Source organism: Geospiza fortis, unplaced genomic scaffold (assembly GCF_000277835.1).
Source record: "Geospiza fortis unplaced genomic scaffold, GeoFor_1.0 scaffold12, whole genome shotgun sequence".
Lineage (NCBI taxonomy): Eukaryota > Metazoa > Chordata > Aves > Passeriformes > Thraupidae > Geospiza > Geospiza fortis.
The window spans coordinates 4,253,485-4,270,825 of record NW_005054323.1 but is presented as its reverse complement, the minus strand read 5'-3'; the positions used below and the strand labels follow the sequence as shown (position 1 = coordinate 4,270,825).

Here is a 17,341-nt window from a genome sequence, read left to right as displayed (position 1 = left end):
CTTCCGCCACTTCCTTCCTTCCGCCACTTCCGCCACTTCCTTCCGCCGCTTCTTTCCACCACTTCCTTCCTTCTGCCACTTCAGCCACTTCCTCCACTTCCTTCCGTTTTAATTTTTGGGTTTTTTCTGTTTTCCTCATCCATTTCACTTCTTCCTGTTATTGTAGTCCTCATACTTAGTTCTCTCTCAACATAATTTTTGCCTTCTGCTTGTGTGAATTCTGAAAAATGTTCTTTTTCTTAACTCTGGCAAGGAAAAACAAGAAAGTCTTTGCTTCCTCTAATGGGTGATCAGAGATTATTCAAGGCTGCATCTGTCTCCAGTACAGATGTCAGAATCTGTTGCTGTATAATACCAGATCATGGGTAATTTTTATGGTTTTCATTAAAACTGTGGCCAAATAGTAAATGGTTGTGTAGTTTCCCAAAAACATGCCCCATCAATATCATGGCCATATCCTCACCTCGTGTAAGTGAGTTTTGCTTCCCTGAAGTCAGAATCATGAACAAGACATTTTCAGTCTGGGCAGCCTCTTGTACTTACACAGCCAGAGTGACCCCTGTCTTCTGCTATCCTCTCAGCCTCTCCAGCCCAGGGACCGCAGGGGACCACACATCGCATAATCTTCTGTGAAGTGTATGATTTGTGGGTTTGCTTTAAACATTTCACTCATAGCTCAGGACAACATCAATTCTTCTCTGTGGAAAATCATGACAGCTGCACCATTTTGATGTTGAAAGGTTAGACACTGACAATGTCCATAAATAAACTATCTGCTGAAAGGATGAAACAGTGTTAGTTTTCCAATCAAAGGGAAAAAGTGTAGCCATGATCTATGAAAGATAGAGTAATTTTAGCAGAAAATTCTGAAAAAAAAAAAATAATGATGCTACAATTAGCAGCACCATTTGGCTGAAAAGTCAAAACCAGTCATACTAGTCCAAGAAATTGATGAGAAATGTATTTGGGAAGAGTTATATACAAACTGACTTCTTGTACATGTAGAAGTGTAAGACCTATTGATTCCTTAAATTTCTCTGAAGAAGCAAGATAAGAGTTCTACTTTTGCTTTCTGCTTTCTACATAAAACTTGGAAAGCTATTCTTTTGTTGATAAACCAAGACTAATTCTAATTGTATGAGTGTTTTTATTATTGTTATTATTACTATTACTGTGATTGCTGGGGTTTTTGAATTAAAGACCATAAAATTACTTCATCTATATGATAGAATAACATGATGAATCATATTATAGCTCTAATTGTAGGATCGGATCCAATGATTATAAAACTGGGGATGTCTAAGAAAGCGGTTAACTAAATTTGTTATTACAAAAAAGTTGTTTAGGACCAAAAATAGCCTTTCATTTCTTCTCACAAAACTGGACAACTTTCTCCTTTACATTGTTTTAATTTTACAGGTTATTTGCTAAAGAAAGCTGCATCCCAAAAATCCCTATATTAATGTTTACTATTTACAGAGTATTAAATTTCGCTTCAAAGACCTACTTCCACATAATACTGAAGGTGGTTTTAAAAAAATTCTGATTTATTGATTCCTAAGAGTTTATTTGCTGTGTTGCACAGTGAATTCAAGTCAGCTAACAAGCTTAGTTACCTTTAGCTAACTCTAGTTAGCTGGAACTGGTCAGAAGTCAGGCTTGGTGATCTTGGAGGTCTTTTTTTGATTCTGTGTTCAGCCAGTGGCTGGGGGGTGACCTCAATGACCTTTAGAGGTCCCTTACAACCCAAACTAGTCCATGGTTGTATTTTGTGGTTCTAGATAAACCAGTACTTAAATGGCTCTGTCTGTGTGTGTGTGTCTAGACTGGGAAAATCTGCTCTACTTTAAATAGGTGACTGTGCAGTATGTCCTGTGTATCATGACTTCATGATAGAGAGTTTCTCCTTCTCTGCTGTTGCTGCACATACCCTCTCCTGCTTCCAATTCAGCCCAAAATACAGAGCTAATCAGGATAATAGTGTCACATGTTTGGAGTCTGGTGTATGAAAATTTTCTCAGTGGCTCAGTAAACCTGCATGAGCCAGGTAAAAAATAAGATTAGGTGGTCACCTCAGCAGGCTCTCGAAAGCTTACAAGCCTGCCTTGGGCCCTGACTGTCCATGTGGGATACGCTTGGGACTTAGCTGCAGGAATTTGCAGCTAGGCCCATGGCTGCTCCTAGTCATTCATTAGCTTGGGATCTGATTTCTTTGCATGCCTTCCTTTCAAGTCAACTCCAGTTCTGAGGAATAAGAACACCAGGAGTCTATCCCGCCCCATGTCAACCCCTGACATGCATTTTTCTATCCTGCAACATTAATTGGTCTAGTATTAGAACTTGTTCTTGTCCTCCTTTAGCACTGGTAACAAGGAGGATTGTGTGCTGATTTTTGCAAGATCCCTTTTTTCTACACTTAGACGTTATCTAACTGTGAAAATCTGAGACAGCAACTTCCAGTAGGAGATTTTTACCTGTGTTTCTGTCTTTCACTCACACAGGAGGACTGAAAGTGCTGTTATTTGCCTGTTTGATGGCAAGGTAGAGAAATGAACGGCCTTTGTTTTTTAATTCTCTACAAAAAAGCTTCATTTGTGTTTCTACCAACCTGTATTATTTTAGAGGTGGTTTGTCCCCCATGACAGCTTCCAGTAATAATCTTTTTCTTCTGCCAAGACTATGACAGAAATCAGGTCATAAAAAGGAAATTATTTGTGGAAAAATATGTCAAGGTGTTTACATAGTGCTAGGATTTCAGTCTTGTGTAGTTCAGCTATTTCTGCCTCCTGTTTGCAACCTTTTTTTTTATAATCCATTAAAAACTAGATGTCTTCTGCAGAGATAACATTTCAGAAAGTACTGAATTCTTGATTTGTTGGTCATGCGTTTAGAACATGTGTCGGGCTGAATGACTGAATTGCCGTTTGAATATTTTGCAGGTAGCAAATCATAATTTTGTTCTCTTGTTGATGAATTTCAGTTTTTCTGAGGCAAAAGAGGTAGCTTTTCCCCTACTGTGACATCTTTCCAGCACGCAGAAAGCAGTGGGGTGGAGAATCATGATTCATAAGAGTAGTAGCCAAATGCTTAAATTGCTATCATCATGCCAGGTAGGAACAATTTTGTGGTGGAGAGTGGAAGGGAAATGGGATTATTTTTTGTGTGTGAAAGAATCCTCAGTTGCACTATTAGAACTCCCTGGCCCTGAGTTAGCAATTTTTTACTTTCTGGACAAACAGAGGTTAACACCTCCTCAGAGACACTTTGTTCTAGTCTTTTAGCAGAAATAACAAGTGCTGACCAGCTTATCTACTGCTCACAGGTCTTTGACCACAGCACTCACAGCAGCTCCCTTAGCTGGTGGCAGAGGGAAGGACATTGTCATTTGAAGGCTTGACAATAATGAGAAATTTAAAAGAGCAGCTTGGAGACTTCTAAGGGTTCTCTTTTAGTTACCAGGAAGTAATCTCTGTTTATTTATTTCTTTGGCATACCTAAAAGCCTGAGCTGTTAGAGTGGTGCAATGGCTGTATGAGGATGGCAAGATGTCTGCAATGGCAGGGCAGTTTTGAGAGTCCTCAGCAAAACAGATTTGTGGTTCTCACTGAAGACCTTGACAAGGGGTCCAGTTACTGTGAAGACACAGGACAGGTGTTTTGCAGGCATTTAAAATAGTTTCCTTTGTCTTCTAGGTTATAGTTTCCTAAATGTCTTCTAGGGCCTGCATGCACTCCTCTTACACAGTGAGCAGCACTATGGAGTACCATATAGACTAGCTAAATTGTTTCAGCAGTAGTCTGGGAACAAGTAGCCTCTCTCAAGTGTTTAACTGTGGAAGATATCTGTTCCTTGATAACACAGATTATGTGACTGCCAAAGCACCAGAAAATCCTTGCTGGCACTGGTATAACAAAGCTCTGCAGCTGGGTCCCCATTGATCCAGCCAACACAGGACTGACTCCTGCCAACAAAAGAAGCCTGTACAGCCCCACAGAAGAGAGCTCAGAATAGCAATTTCAAGCATGTCATGAAGTCACCAGAGCTTACAAAGAATCGCAGTCAAATGTAATGTGTCACAAGTGTCAATTAAATGCTTTTTCAATTGGTGTTTCATGTTCTAGGAGAAAAGGATATGCCCAGCAGGCAGAATTTACTCTTGGTTTCTCAAGGACATTGCTACCAAGAAGATGAGGGAGAGCTACCTTGATGAATTTTGTCTTAGATTGGCCTTTCCAATCACTTTCTGATGTAGTGTTTTAATATTCTTCAAAGACTGGTAAATCTTTCCCCTGAAACTGCTAAGATATCCAGACAATAGATGTTATTCTTCTGGAGAAAAACAAGTATTTCAGTGATGATCTGCTAAAGAGCACTAGCTAAGAAAAACAAAGTTAGGGCATTCTTTTCTACTTCTTCAAGAAATACACAAGCATGTAAGGATAAAGGAGAAGCTAATTTTTACTCCAACTCAATATGGATATGTAAACCTAAATACAGTGAAAACCAAAGTGTAAATTAAATGGTAAGTGAATATGAATAATCACAGAAGCTTCTTTTCTTCCTATTTTTGCCTGTTTATAAACTCTTGGAAGTTAGTTCTGTTTAAATGTTGTCTTTTACACAGCAGCAGCCTCTGGATTTCTGTATCATCAGAGAATGAATTACAGAGACCTTTGTTCATACATCTGTGGATTCTCCTATGGTGGTCCACACAAAAAAATTGGTTGGTTAAAAATGACTAAACCAGAAAAAAATCAATTTTTTTTTTTATCGTGGAAGATTCCTCCTAATCAATTTGCATGTAACAACTTTTCCCCACATCCAAGACTTTAGAGCATCTGTAATCCTTATTTAGACGTGCTAGCTTTAAAATTAGTTTAATTTCTATTTGTTAAATCAAGGGTAGCTTCAGAGCAAGTTTATATTTATTTTTCCCTGAGAGAAAATTAAAAAATAGAAATTTCTCTTCAGTTCCTTCTGCTGCTGGGTGTTTGCTATTTGCTTCTAGAGTTTTGTCTGAACCATTGATTCCCAATGTGTTTTGTCTGCTGTTCTGGTTGAGTGAGGCTATATAAGGGTCTTTTTCAAAATATATTTATAGCAGAGAGCTCTGGCTACCTGAGAATGATGGGACAGGTACCAAGCAGGATCTGCAGATTGGTTGCAGTGGATTAGTGGTAGATAACGCAACCAGCAGCAAAAAATCTGCAATCTGGCCAGCCATGTTTCATGTGTTGGGAGGTGTATCTTAGCCACTTCAATGGCTGTATTTAACAATTGGGGTACTCCTGCTGTTACCAGCATAGTTACAAATTACCTTGCCATTGTGAAAATCATCTTACAGTCCTTGATTATAGTTGGAACTCCACCGTAATTCATAAGGACCTGAGGGAATCGTGCCTTGTGCCTGATGCTGGTCAAGATTGCCTGTGACAGGATAAAGTAATGAGGCTGTGCCAGGAAAATGCTGGGGCTCTAAAATGTCATCTCAAAGGCGTCGGTGCGCTGAAGGGCAGATGCCTCATCAGCAGAAGCTGCAAGTTCTCCTGTCACAGACACCAACACAGATTCAGTTTGCTGTACAGGCTCAAGCTTGTTCTCTCCCCAGTAATTTGAAGAGTAGAGCAGCTCTTCATGCTGATTCTGTAAAACGGGATTTTGAACCCAGTTGAAATGATGGCTCTGATCCAAAACCTTTTTCAACTGAGCAGTGATAATCCACACAAGTCCCACACTGAGCCCCACATTAGTATCTATGTGAAGGGCAACTTTGTTTTCTCAGATTCTCAGAACTTCTTGCATCTGAACTGCAGACATGCTTCTTGAAAAACAGAGAGATTTATTTATAATTGCCTGGATTTGCAAGCTTGCTTTATTACATTATTTCCTGCCTAGGATTTCTTAATACTGAATAGAAATTATTATGAAAACTTCTTACTTCAGGGCATTTCCAGACTAGCAGGGCTGGAGCAGAACCTGTCATTGCTGGTCCAGTTTTATTTCTGGAAAAATCTGCTAAACTGAGCCAGAGTTCAAGTCCACAAGGGGAACACATGCACTTATAGCACTCATGCACGCACTCAATGATTAGTTCCAACTCCTGTTGTGGGACTTTTAGCCTGATGCCTTTAAATTACATGCAAGCAGTTGATCTGCTAACTTGATAGCCATCTCTTTTCTTGCAGCATCCTGTAAAAATTATTTCGCAGTGTGTCTCAGAGTCAGGAATATCCTTATTTTTGTTTTGCCAACCCGTGAGCTGTCAAGTGCAGTAATGGGGGGGGTTTGGGGGAAGACAAGGGGAGAGTCAAACTCAGCACAAAGTCTGGGACTTCAGCCTAAAATATAATATGGAATCTTTACCTCTGAGTAGAGCTGTGGTACCTTATGCCAGAAAACAATACAGGCTTGGCCAACTAGGGATTAGCTGTTATTATTCTGGTTTTTTGTTGCTAGACTTTCTACACTAAACCCATAAGGAGAATAAAAAATCAGCTCGCATTAGAGGTGATGAAGAAGGTCTGGGCAGGCAGTTGGTAATCACCTGTGATTTCCTCACTCTGTTACTATGTGGCTGACATTTTCTATATACTGAGAGACATCCAGAGCTCTGCAAAATCTGCCTTTACTGCTTTAAGGGCATTTAACCACAATAGTAATGAGCTTCATAGAAGCACCTTTAGAAACACATAAGAGCTTCATCCAAAACTTATCAAACATAAGTACATGTTCTTGATTTTAATGGAGTTTGGATTAGATAGTCAGCGAACTTAATGGAGCTGCTTCTGACATTTTGTGCAGTAACAATGTGCAGTTCAAGCCCCTGACCGCACTTCGGCGACTTGAAACTCAAAAGATTTCAGTGTGGAAAGTCTGTGCTTCATTACCCTGCTTTAAGGGGAGGAAGCTTAACAGATAATAGAAACGAGTATGAAAACTGCTTACTTCAGAACATTTCCAAGCACAATTTGTTGTAGTAATCCATTTTCCTTTCTAGTGGGGGCTTCCTTCCCAGACCTTTATGGATTGAAAAAGACTTTGTCTCCCTAAACCACCAGGATATATTGAGATCAGAACTAGAATGCATTGGAAAGGGAAGTTTCTATTCCACAGAAACTTCATTATTTCAACATTAGATCCAGCTTCAAACCAAGACAAGGAGTTGACATTTCAAAGCTTTTCAGAGAGTGAAATACTCCCTAGACTTCTGATTAAAAAATGTCATTAAGATATTTCAAACTGTGTCCCCCAAACCATTACTCTGAGCTGTATATCGGAGTTCCTTGGCTTACCATGCTGATGAACCAGTGCCTTCCATGGTGCTTACTTCCATGATGAGGTCCTCAACCACCTCTCATCAGGTGAATATTCCCATAGGTCAGTGTCTTGGCGACTTTTCTAGTTCTGCAGACCAAGTCAGTCTACTTTTCTTGGTAGCTGGCCTCTCCTAGTGTCCTGCATCTTCAACATCTCTGATTACAGCCATTTTAAAACTGTCCCTCTGTGTTTTGTTCATGCTATGGGTGGATGCTGAAAGAAATAACCCTTGTTAACCCTTTGCAGATTTCTTGGTGAGTGGTGACATATTTTCACCCATTCCATAACCTTTTTCAATGAGTTCCCTGCAGCCTTGATGGACAGTGAAAATAATGCTGTGGAAATGACATGTTCTCAACTCAGCCAAACTTCTGTTTCTTCCACTCAGAGGCAAAAGATGTTGCTCTCGTGAGCTGTGTATTTTTTCAGGAGGACTTTAATATTTCTTTGTCTGATCTTCTGCTGTCACAAAAGTCCAGCCTGCAAAATGTTTTCATTTAAGAGCTACTAAAAACTCATATAAGAGATCTGGAGTAATGTTTTTCATATTAAAGCATCAGTGAATCCATTTCAAATACTAGCAGCCTTTCTAGTGCATGTAATTACCTTCAAAAGATGGAAGAATTCCCCTAAGTAGTGGGAAGAGGAAGAGGGAAGGAGGAGGACGAAAAGGAGAAGGAGAAGGAGAAGGAAAGGAAAAAAGAAAAAATTTGGGGATATTTTTTATTTCAGGCATTGATTAATCACTCAGAATTTTTTTAATGAAAATTTCATACATATTCCCAGAGCTCTGCATATCTATTTAGACAGATAATCCAACACAGTAGAGAAAAAAGTCTCTGCAGAGACCTTGGGAACAAATAGGAAATTCATTTAATTTCATCAAAACTTTTAATTGCATAAAGTTATCTGAGTTATTTGTATTAACCTTACTGCCAAATACAGTAAGGTTAATACAAATTTTGCACATACCACAGAAATTTTAGAAATCACAAAGGTCTCCATACTTTAACTTTGCTCATACTTCCATTTGAAACACAGCATTTCAACAGAAGAAATATTTTTATGCTGTACACTGGTAATGGCTGTCCAACTCAAAAAAAAGAAACAAACCATAATTTAACTTCCTTTCACACCTGAGATTTTTCTGGTGGTTTCCTCCGCAAGTTGTGACCTAACTCCAGATTGTTCCGTTTATAAATTAACTTTAATCGGGTATAGCCCATGGCAACATGTGAGCTGATGATTCATAAAGTTAAAAATGCTTTAAAGTAGTAAATGCTGGGGTTTTTTTAATTGGTTGCCTCATACCTGGATTTAAAATCCAGCCAATTTCCTGTCCAAACAGTTCACATATTCATTTCAAAATAGGCAAAGGCATAAAGATATGCACTCTAAACTGCACTTTTCAGCAGATATGAAAGGGAATTCTGACCTTTCTTCTGTTATCTGGGCTACCCAGCAGGACCCTTTTCGCTGTGGATACTAGTGGATCTCTAACGCACTGGAAGGAAAATCTGATTTGTAGGCAGTGACATACAGTTTTCAGATCATGCAAATGATCCTTTTTACCCTCTTTTCTACACTGTGGCATTCATGGAAGTTAAAGCATACCAGTCTGCATATATCAAAGGTGGTTAAGCTCCTGTAGGAAAATTCTAAAAAAAAAATAGACGGAAATCTTACACAGTACTATGAATACAATTTATATATCTGTATTTGGAAGTTTTGTATGGAACAATCACAGTGAAGATATGCATATCTTTGCTACTGTTTTCTAACCATTATTTGTCATGATGTTTCTAATTTGTTAAAATGTCTCCTGCAGTCTTGGTATGGCTAGCTTTTTAAGGAAATGTATCATTTTTCTGACTGTTGCTTCTTTAGGTTTCATTAATTCCCTTAGAGGAATCATAATATAATGTGTAAGCATAGGAGGCTTGACCCAGTTCTGACCTGGAAGAAGTAGGTAAAATCAAACAAATTTGATGATAGCTTTCATCAAGCTTAAATCTATAATGATTTAAATTAAATTAATTATATTGTCAATATGGCAGATAATCAAGAAAACAGTTACTCTGCAGCTAGTAAAATAATGATGTTAGAAATAGGAATTGAATTGCTAAAAGAAATTACTGGTTATTAAAGGCTGCATTTTCATAGACAAATTAAGAGCAAGTGTCAAACCCTGAAGTTTATCTCACCCTAGCAAAGATGTGTAATTCTGCACACTCAAGATTTGCACAAATAAGAAATATTAGTCTATGAATATTTTAATGCGCAAGTTACACATACAGCTTTTATGAGCCTTGATGATAAGTGCCCTGCTTGCTCTTATAATTTTCTAGTTCTCAGATTTAACTAAAACTCAGAAATGTGGGAAAAATTAAAGCTGAAAAAACACTTTCTTTAAAATTCCCGGTGTTTATATATACATTCTGTTTGGCTAAGAGCCTTAGCACAACCTCATTAGAAGTTACAGACAATTATTTGTTCATTACTTACTCTGAATGCCAGAGTGCTAGAAGGCCTTCAATTTTCTAGTACTTACAAAGGTAATTATAACATTGCAAGGACTTTCTTAATTTCTTAGATTTCTATTATTTATGTAAAAATTCATAACTTGTAAACAAAACTTAAAATTTCAAACAAAAGGCCTACGTTAACACTGTGTTAAACAGATAGTCCATTCATTAATTTTTAATGTACTTAGTTATAAATTGCTATTTGATTCTTAGAATAACAAGGCTTTTGCAAACTGAGAAACCTAGTTTATCTGTTCAACTCTTGAAATTTTTAACCAAACAATTTGCATGTAGGAAAAACCCAGTTTAAAAACAGGTAATTACATTCATGCAATGACTCTCAGTTCTTTTGTTGCAACCATTCCAGCCTTCTTTATCAGATCTTTTGCAATGTCTGAACACAGGCATTGACGGTGTGGAATGGGATTATTGTCAAACATAATTAAAACCACATGACTTTCCCAGCTGCATAGCAGATAAAATTTCAGAGCCATGTTGCTATTGATCCATGCTGCTCTTCACTTTTATCTATCAGACTGCTTCCTATCTGTCTTTTTATCTGTTTCAGGCATTTTTCTTTATGAAACTCTAAGTGAAATTTCTGATAGGATTCTGACCACAAAATGTCCACCATGCCCTAAAATAACGACCTCCAACAATACTCTTTTCTTCCTCTGGACTGCAAAAGCCATTGAGTACTAACCTGTTCCCTATCTCTCACCTGGCTTCAGTGCACACTGCCAGCCAGATTTGCTCAGCCTCTTTGATTGCTAAGGTACTTTACGGCCCTCTAGAGACGCTAAGAGAGAAATTTGGAGTAATTAGTTGCAGAGATGGATTGAGCAGTCAGTTGGTAAGTGCTCACGTTGAACTGCACATCTTTCTTTCTTGCCAGATTGTTGGCTGTGACCACCAGCTGGGAAGTGCTGTCAAGGAAGATAACTGTGGGGTCTGCAATGGAGATGGGTCCACCTGCCGGCTGGTTCGAGGCCAGTATAAGTCCCAGCTCTCTGCAAGTAAACGTAAGCTGCTCCTTCTGGTAGAGTACCACCTTCCCCTTTTAGTGAAGTATTAATTTTTTGCGGGCTAGATTTCACCCCACTCTTTCTGGGGTACCTGAATAACGGTGTTCAGTCTAGTTGTCCCCACAGGTGCTTGCCTCTTGGGTTAAAGCAGCCTTGCTCAGACTGTTGGTCAGGTTGTGGGGGTGGACAGAGGCTTGTAGAAAGGTGTCCATCAGCATATTACCCATCTCAGCTAGTTAGTTGCTTGTGAAGAGCAGGAGAGCAGGAGGAGGTGGCTGTATTGGCTGGCTGTGCCCAGGACTTAGTGCACACTGCTCTGGACAGAATGGTTTATGCTGCTCCACAGCAGAGGGGAACCCTGACGGGCTGGTGGTGCCAGCCTGGCAGAGTGCTGTCTCCAAGGCCTCTTGGCATCACGTGTGTCTGCATGCCCTGCATGGTGCCCAGTTCTGTGGGGAACTGAGGAACCAAAGTCATCAGAAGGTGCCGACGCAGGCTGGAGAGAGATGTCTACAGAAAAACATGGCCTTCCCTGCATGCTGACCCAGCTTAACTGAGAGTGGTAAGGTAGCATTAGTGCGCCCCAGTGAGGAGGTTAGTTTATCCTGAACCCCAGACCCCAGATTTTTCAGTCTGTTTATAGCACCACAGATAGAGCTATAAAACTTTTGGGATGGGAGATAGGGTGTGTTCTGTCAGTTTGAAGGAAGGATTAAAAAGTATGAGTATTTTCATGCCTATGTAGACACACCTAAGGAATCACATGTGCTAGCCTGAAAACCTGCCCCCAGCCTTAGAGTTTCATCATAGCAGCGCTACCATTCTGGAGCAGCTTTGCAATTGCTGAATAGCACGACTTTAAATATTCAAATAGCGGTGTAACATCTGTTGAAGACAGTGTGTGTATACTTGTGGGTTCTGTAACAGGGAAAGCTGCTTTTTACAACAGCTTCTCTCTGTCCAACAGTAACTGCATTGGTATGGAGCATATATAGCATATATGGAGCTACAGTACACAGAGCAGCTGATAGCACAGTGCAGGTGTGGCTCCATGTTTCCTGAGTAAGGGGAAGGGAAGGGAAGGGAAGGGAAGGGAAGGGCAACTATTTTGTATGAAGGAAAGAAAGTAATAATCCTCATAAGAGGATTCTGAAGCAGAATTGTACATTGGAGGACAAAGGAAATAATTCACAAAGATTTAGGAATGGAATTTCGCCTCATTGTTAAGTTTTTTTACAATGAGCAGGAACAGATTTGGAAATTTGAGACGTAATAGTGTTTGTAATTTTTTTTGGCAAATGTTTTTTCTTGTAGGAGCAATAATTTATTTTTTTTTAGTTGCTTTGTAAGAAGGTGCTCATCTCTTCTCTACTGAGAATAAAGTCACTAATATATTATGCACAGGACTAAAATGTTAGTAAAACACAGTACCTACTTCCAATGGTTTCCTATTAAATGTAAAGAAAGTTATATAGGTAATAGAGCAAATGACAGAGAGCACAGTCTTAGACTGAGATAAATGTGAACAAAAGTTAGAGAATGGATTTCTCAGACACATTTGACTGTATATAATTGTTATGCAGAGCTAAGAAAATGGTAGATTTTGTGTGCAGTCTGTATAATGTGGCATTATTTCCTTCCCTGCTGGAAACATACATATTTTTATGCAACACTGTGAACTTTGAATCTATGAATAGTAAGTCTTTTTTAAATTGGGTTTTTAAAAACCTTAAAGACCCAGTTATGAATCCCCTTCACATGTGTGAATTAATATGATTTTTTTTTTTTGCAGTTGACTTCAAAATTATTTATGTAAATGTTGAAATTGTTTCAAAAATCTATTGTGTTCATTTTCTGCATTTATCTTCCCCAGCTCTCTTGGCACTTCATCTGTGTCAGGATCTTGCTTATTTGTCACTATAAACATAAATACACAGGCAAATCTGCGATCAGGGCCTTATTCATTTTATTTATTCAGTCATTTAAATGACTGGATTCACTAGTTGATAGCTAAATTTCAAGTTATCTTTATAAAATGATCTTGGTTTTCTAGAATTATGTCTATTTTATCTGTGGTCTAAACAAGGGATTAAAAGACAGACTGCATTAGAAAAAGCATTAGGAAAATCAGAGAGTAAATGTACATCAGTGACTAGATATCAGCAGTGACTAGAAATTTGGCCTCACTTGGGAGTTTTGTTTCTCTAAGAATAGTATTCAATCTTGAGGACTGTTCTAGGGGTTGGACAGTTGACCTTTACTCCAGAGCTGTCCCAGTAGTTTCTGAAGCTGTTTATATCTCAAAACCATTCCAAACACCGTCTTGAGCTCATCATACTAAAGTAATTTGCTCTTGGTGCTCACATCTGGTTCCCTTTTCCCTGTTGTTTATATCATGTAAAGGCGTAAGAGAAAGAAATTCATAGAGCTTTTAAACACTTAGCATTTCCTACAGAAACAGCTTCTCCACTATTTATAGGGGTAGTACGTAAGTCCCAGTGGCTTCAGAGACAGAAACAAACATAGTAGGGCAGGATGTAGTGTGATGCTGAATTCTAACCTACATTTTTAAGAAAAGGAAAATGCCTGTGTCTATGCTTTTGTAAGACTAATAATAAAGAAACTACAAAAACCTTCATTCATTTCAGAAATATTCTTTTTTCTAGGTGGCTTGGGCGATTCTTTAGAAGTCTGCAGAAAATACATCTTTCTCTTCTTTATTTAGTATCTTCTTTAGGGAACTCTGTATGTCCTTCCTATGAAGATAAGATTCGTTTAAGCAGGCTTCTCGGTATTCACCAAGAGGCTAGAGAGTTAGTCCCATAAGTTGTGAATGCATTCTGCTGATCACCTAGTGCAAAGTTGGTATTTCTCTTAAACAGGATTGGCATCTACTAGCAAAGTAGAGTAGTTTATAAGCAACTTGTAGAAATTATAATGCTGTCTAGATATTCACCTAATTACTCTTGTTATGGCTGTCAAAAATATATGTGGTTCCAGATTTCCACTGAATATCAGTAGTATTTGGGAGATAGAAAAAACTCCATTTTTCATCATGATGACTAACAAACCATTTGTCCAAAATACAAATTAAAAATCTAAAACTAGAAGAAACTTCTTTCTTATGGGAATCTGATGTATGTACATGACATTTAACTATTGCCTAAAACCTTGAACTTTTTTCTCAGCCCTGAGCCACTGTCCTCTCAGTTATCTGGGACCTTCCTTTGCTTCCCTATGGACAGTCTCCAGAGAAAACCAACCACTTGTTAAAGCATTTTATGTCTTTTCCACACAGCTGCTCTACAATCTGTCTCTCAGCTTATTGTTGGGAGGAGCTGTGACTAAATGTTAGCCTGTTTAATTTCACGTCTCCTCACAGGAAATGTCTCCTCCTTATCACTGCTAACCTCAGGAAATTATCCTTCAGTCCCCACTGCTTCTGCTTTGTGAAAGCAGGAAGAACTGTGATAAGCATAAATCCCACTGAGCTTTGCATTTCACATAAAGCATGCTAGGATTTCAAATGGAGAGCAACTACAAGATCAGGTGAAATATAGTCCTAGCAATAACCTGGGGCAGGAGAGGCAGGCTGAGAATACAAGCTCATGTGGGCTTTAAACTGTCCAGGTTTTCTGTGACATGTCAGTGAGTTGTAACTCTGCAGCACAGAGTGTTTAACTGAGACAGTCAGATATAATAATGGCATGGGACTGTCTTTAAATAACGCTTGCATAAAGGTCATTCATAATAGGGGTTTTTTAAATTGAAGTTACTGTTTTTCCAAACTCAGTCCAAAAAATGCTCTATATATGCAGCAAAATGATGTGTCATACTCACATATGTTGTTCCCCAAGATGGATAAAATAATTTGTCCTACTGGGTATCTTGAATCTGAATGCTATAATGGTACGAATAAAGCAGTATTAGAGTATTAGTATTTAATTATTTATTTAGAAATTGAATCTTTGTCTTTCCAAATAGAAAATTTGGGTTATGTATTGATATGAAAGATTTCTAGCTCTACTAATCAATGGGGTATCGGAGATGTGAATGAGCAAAACATGTGTTGAGTTTAAGCCCAGTTACAAAAGACTTAGACACTGAAATTTTGGATAGTTTGAGAAAACATATCAAATCAGAACTTGAAAATGGGACATGGTTCAGAAGCACCTGAAAATTTGAATGGTCTTTATGTCCACACAACATTTGTGGCACTTAAAGAGACTGCTTACATTTCTGTCTCACTTCTGGGGTAGTACAAGGCAACAAAGTATGAGTATTTCATCCCATAAAGCTTTGAAACGCGAGTGTCAAGAATTCCTATACTGTGTTACAGAATTTAAAAATTAAAAGCATTCTAGTTCACAGGTTTTGAGATATTGTGGGTTTGGATGAATGAATGTATTGCTTAGAAGTTCCTGTTTCTGGTAGTGTTTCCCCTCTCTGTTGGTTCTCTACTTCTGATATAAAATGACAATATCAACAACTATTTTGCTGGTAAGTGACAATCCTGATTTAACTGGGTTCCAAGAGCTTTCCCTGTTTGGTCTGGGCAGAAGTGTAAGACCCCAACTCATATATTTGAATGGAAGATAAAACATTTTTATTGTCTGAGTTGACCTCACCTGAAAAACACTGTTTGGAGAGCAGATCTGTAGCCCCTGCTAGAAGGCATTTCATGACATAGATGTCAGCAGTTCTAACGAAGAAATGGTGAAAGAGAGTTTGTCCTTTCACGTCTACCACCTTCTCATTCCCCAGAAAAATCCTTTTCAGCTTGCATACCTTTTCCTTCCCAGCTTCCAGTTACATGGGAAGAAGGCAGAAGGGACAGGGAAAGGTGAATGAAATGTGCTGGTTAGTCCAGGTCAGCATTCTCTGGACAGACCACTTCATAACCCAAATATAACATTTTGTGTCATCTTTCTGTGTCTTTGTGTCTCTCTTCAGGACATTACGGGGGTTACTGCCTCTTTAGAAATGCCGATCTAACTTTCACAGCTGCATGTGACCTATGTGTTAATTCACGCCTCGGTTTAAATGCAGTTGGCAAAGTTCCTAAGGGATTCATAGGTGCAAGATTCTTCCTTAAGGCCTATTTACATGACAGGGCTTCTGCTTTTGCAGGGGCTTTCTGCTTGCAGTGTAGAAAGGGAAGCAGAATTATAGCCTTTATGGTCATGAAAATAAGAGGTGTGAAAGGGGTACCTGGGAACAGTAGGAGACCATCACATATCATGGACAAGATCATGGAGAAGATGTGGGGTTTAAGTGGGAAAATGGGAAAGCTATTCTGGTTAAATATCAGAATAAGCTTATGCTTCTCTACCTTACCACAAACACTGATTCAAAATACTTGAGAGTTTTAAGTGGATTTGTGATGAAATAGAAACTTAGTAGTTATTTATGAAAACCATAAATAGTTGTGAAGGAGTTGGGGATAAATAAAATGAACAGGTTTGGATTCTTCTAAGCAGAAGGTTCTTACTACATTTAACAAGTTCCTTTTCCAGATTTTTAGTTATAAGTCTTGGCGTTTTTAGTTGGTCCTAAGGTTTTTCTTTTGACTGCCTTGTAAACACCTATTTCAATGCTTATTTTAAAACAGATGGTAATTTTCTTGCTTATTTACTCCATGTTTTTTTGCATTCCCACAGTGGATGATACAGTGGTTGCTATTCCCTATGGAAGTAGACAGATTCGCCTCGTGCTGAAAGGACCTGATCATTTATGTAAGTAGAAGGAGTTGGTGTACCCTTGTTTAAGAAAGCCTTGGTAACCTGCAGTGCTCTGTTTACACTGTGGTGTCTGGTTTCCCTCTCTCAGATTACTGATTTCAACACACAGATGAGTCCTGCTCTCAGAAGTTTTACTCAGACCCAGTTATCTCAGTGGTGCACTCTTTTCAAAGCAGACCTTGGCCAACAGTGCGGAGTTCTTTGGCCCTCCGTAATTTTTTGGTCATTTCTGTTTGCTTATCCTTTGGCTGGCTCACTTGGTGTCAAGTGCTTTTGTTTAAAATTAATAAAGTACATACCACTGAGTGAAGAAATATTGAGAACAGTAAAGTATAAGCTTCCCTGCAGCTCAGCTCAGCCACCAAGTTGCTCATGACTTTAACACATTTCTGTTATGATCTTTCTCTCTCCCCTGGATACACATATGCACTCACACCGTGTGTGTGCACATGCACACACGCACAAAATCTCGCTCTAAAGATCTGAAACTGCATACTAAAATGAAACCTTGTTCTTTAGCAGTGGTACTACTCCAAGGAGTTAAGACCAGTGAGTTCTGCTAGCCCATCATTTGGCTATAACACTTTCCTGCTTCATCTGTGTATCCCAGCAGCTGTATATCCCTCTTTTCTGCAAGGAGTCTCAGGATTTGAGAATATTCTGCTATAGCTGAAGGCAAATCCATTTGTTTAATGAATAGAAGCTCCTGGCACCCCTCTCTCTCATCTTCCAG

General features: G+C 38.8%; 1 protein-coding gene across 1 annotated transcript in view; it reads left to right on the top strand.

The window, feature by feature from the left end:
- The window catches only part of ADAMTSL1 (ADAMTS like 1), a 179,912-nt gene that overhangs the window by 45,820 nt on the left and 116,751 nt on the right, over nucleotides 1–17,341 (top strand). The window contains exons 6-7 of the mRNA XM_031056859.1: nucleotides 10,738–10,864; nucleotides 16,528–16,602. Coding sequence (XP_030912719.1) covers nucleotides 10,738–10,864; nucleotides 16,528–16,602 — 202 coding nt within the window. The remainder of the gene's footprint in view (nucleotides 1–10,737; nucleotides 10,865–16,527; nucleotides 16,603–17,341) is intronic.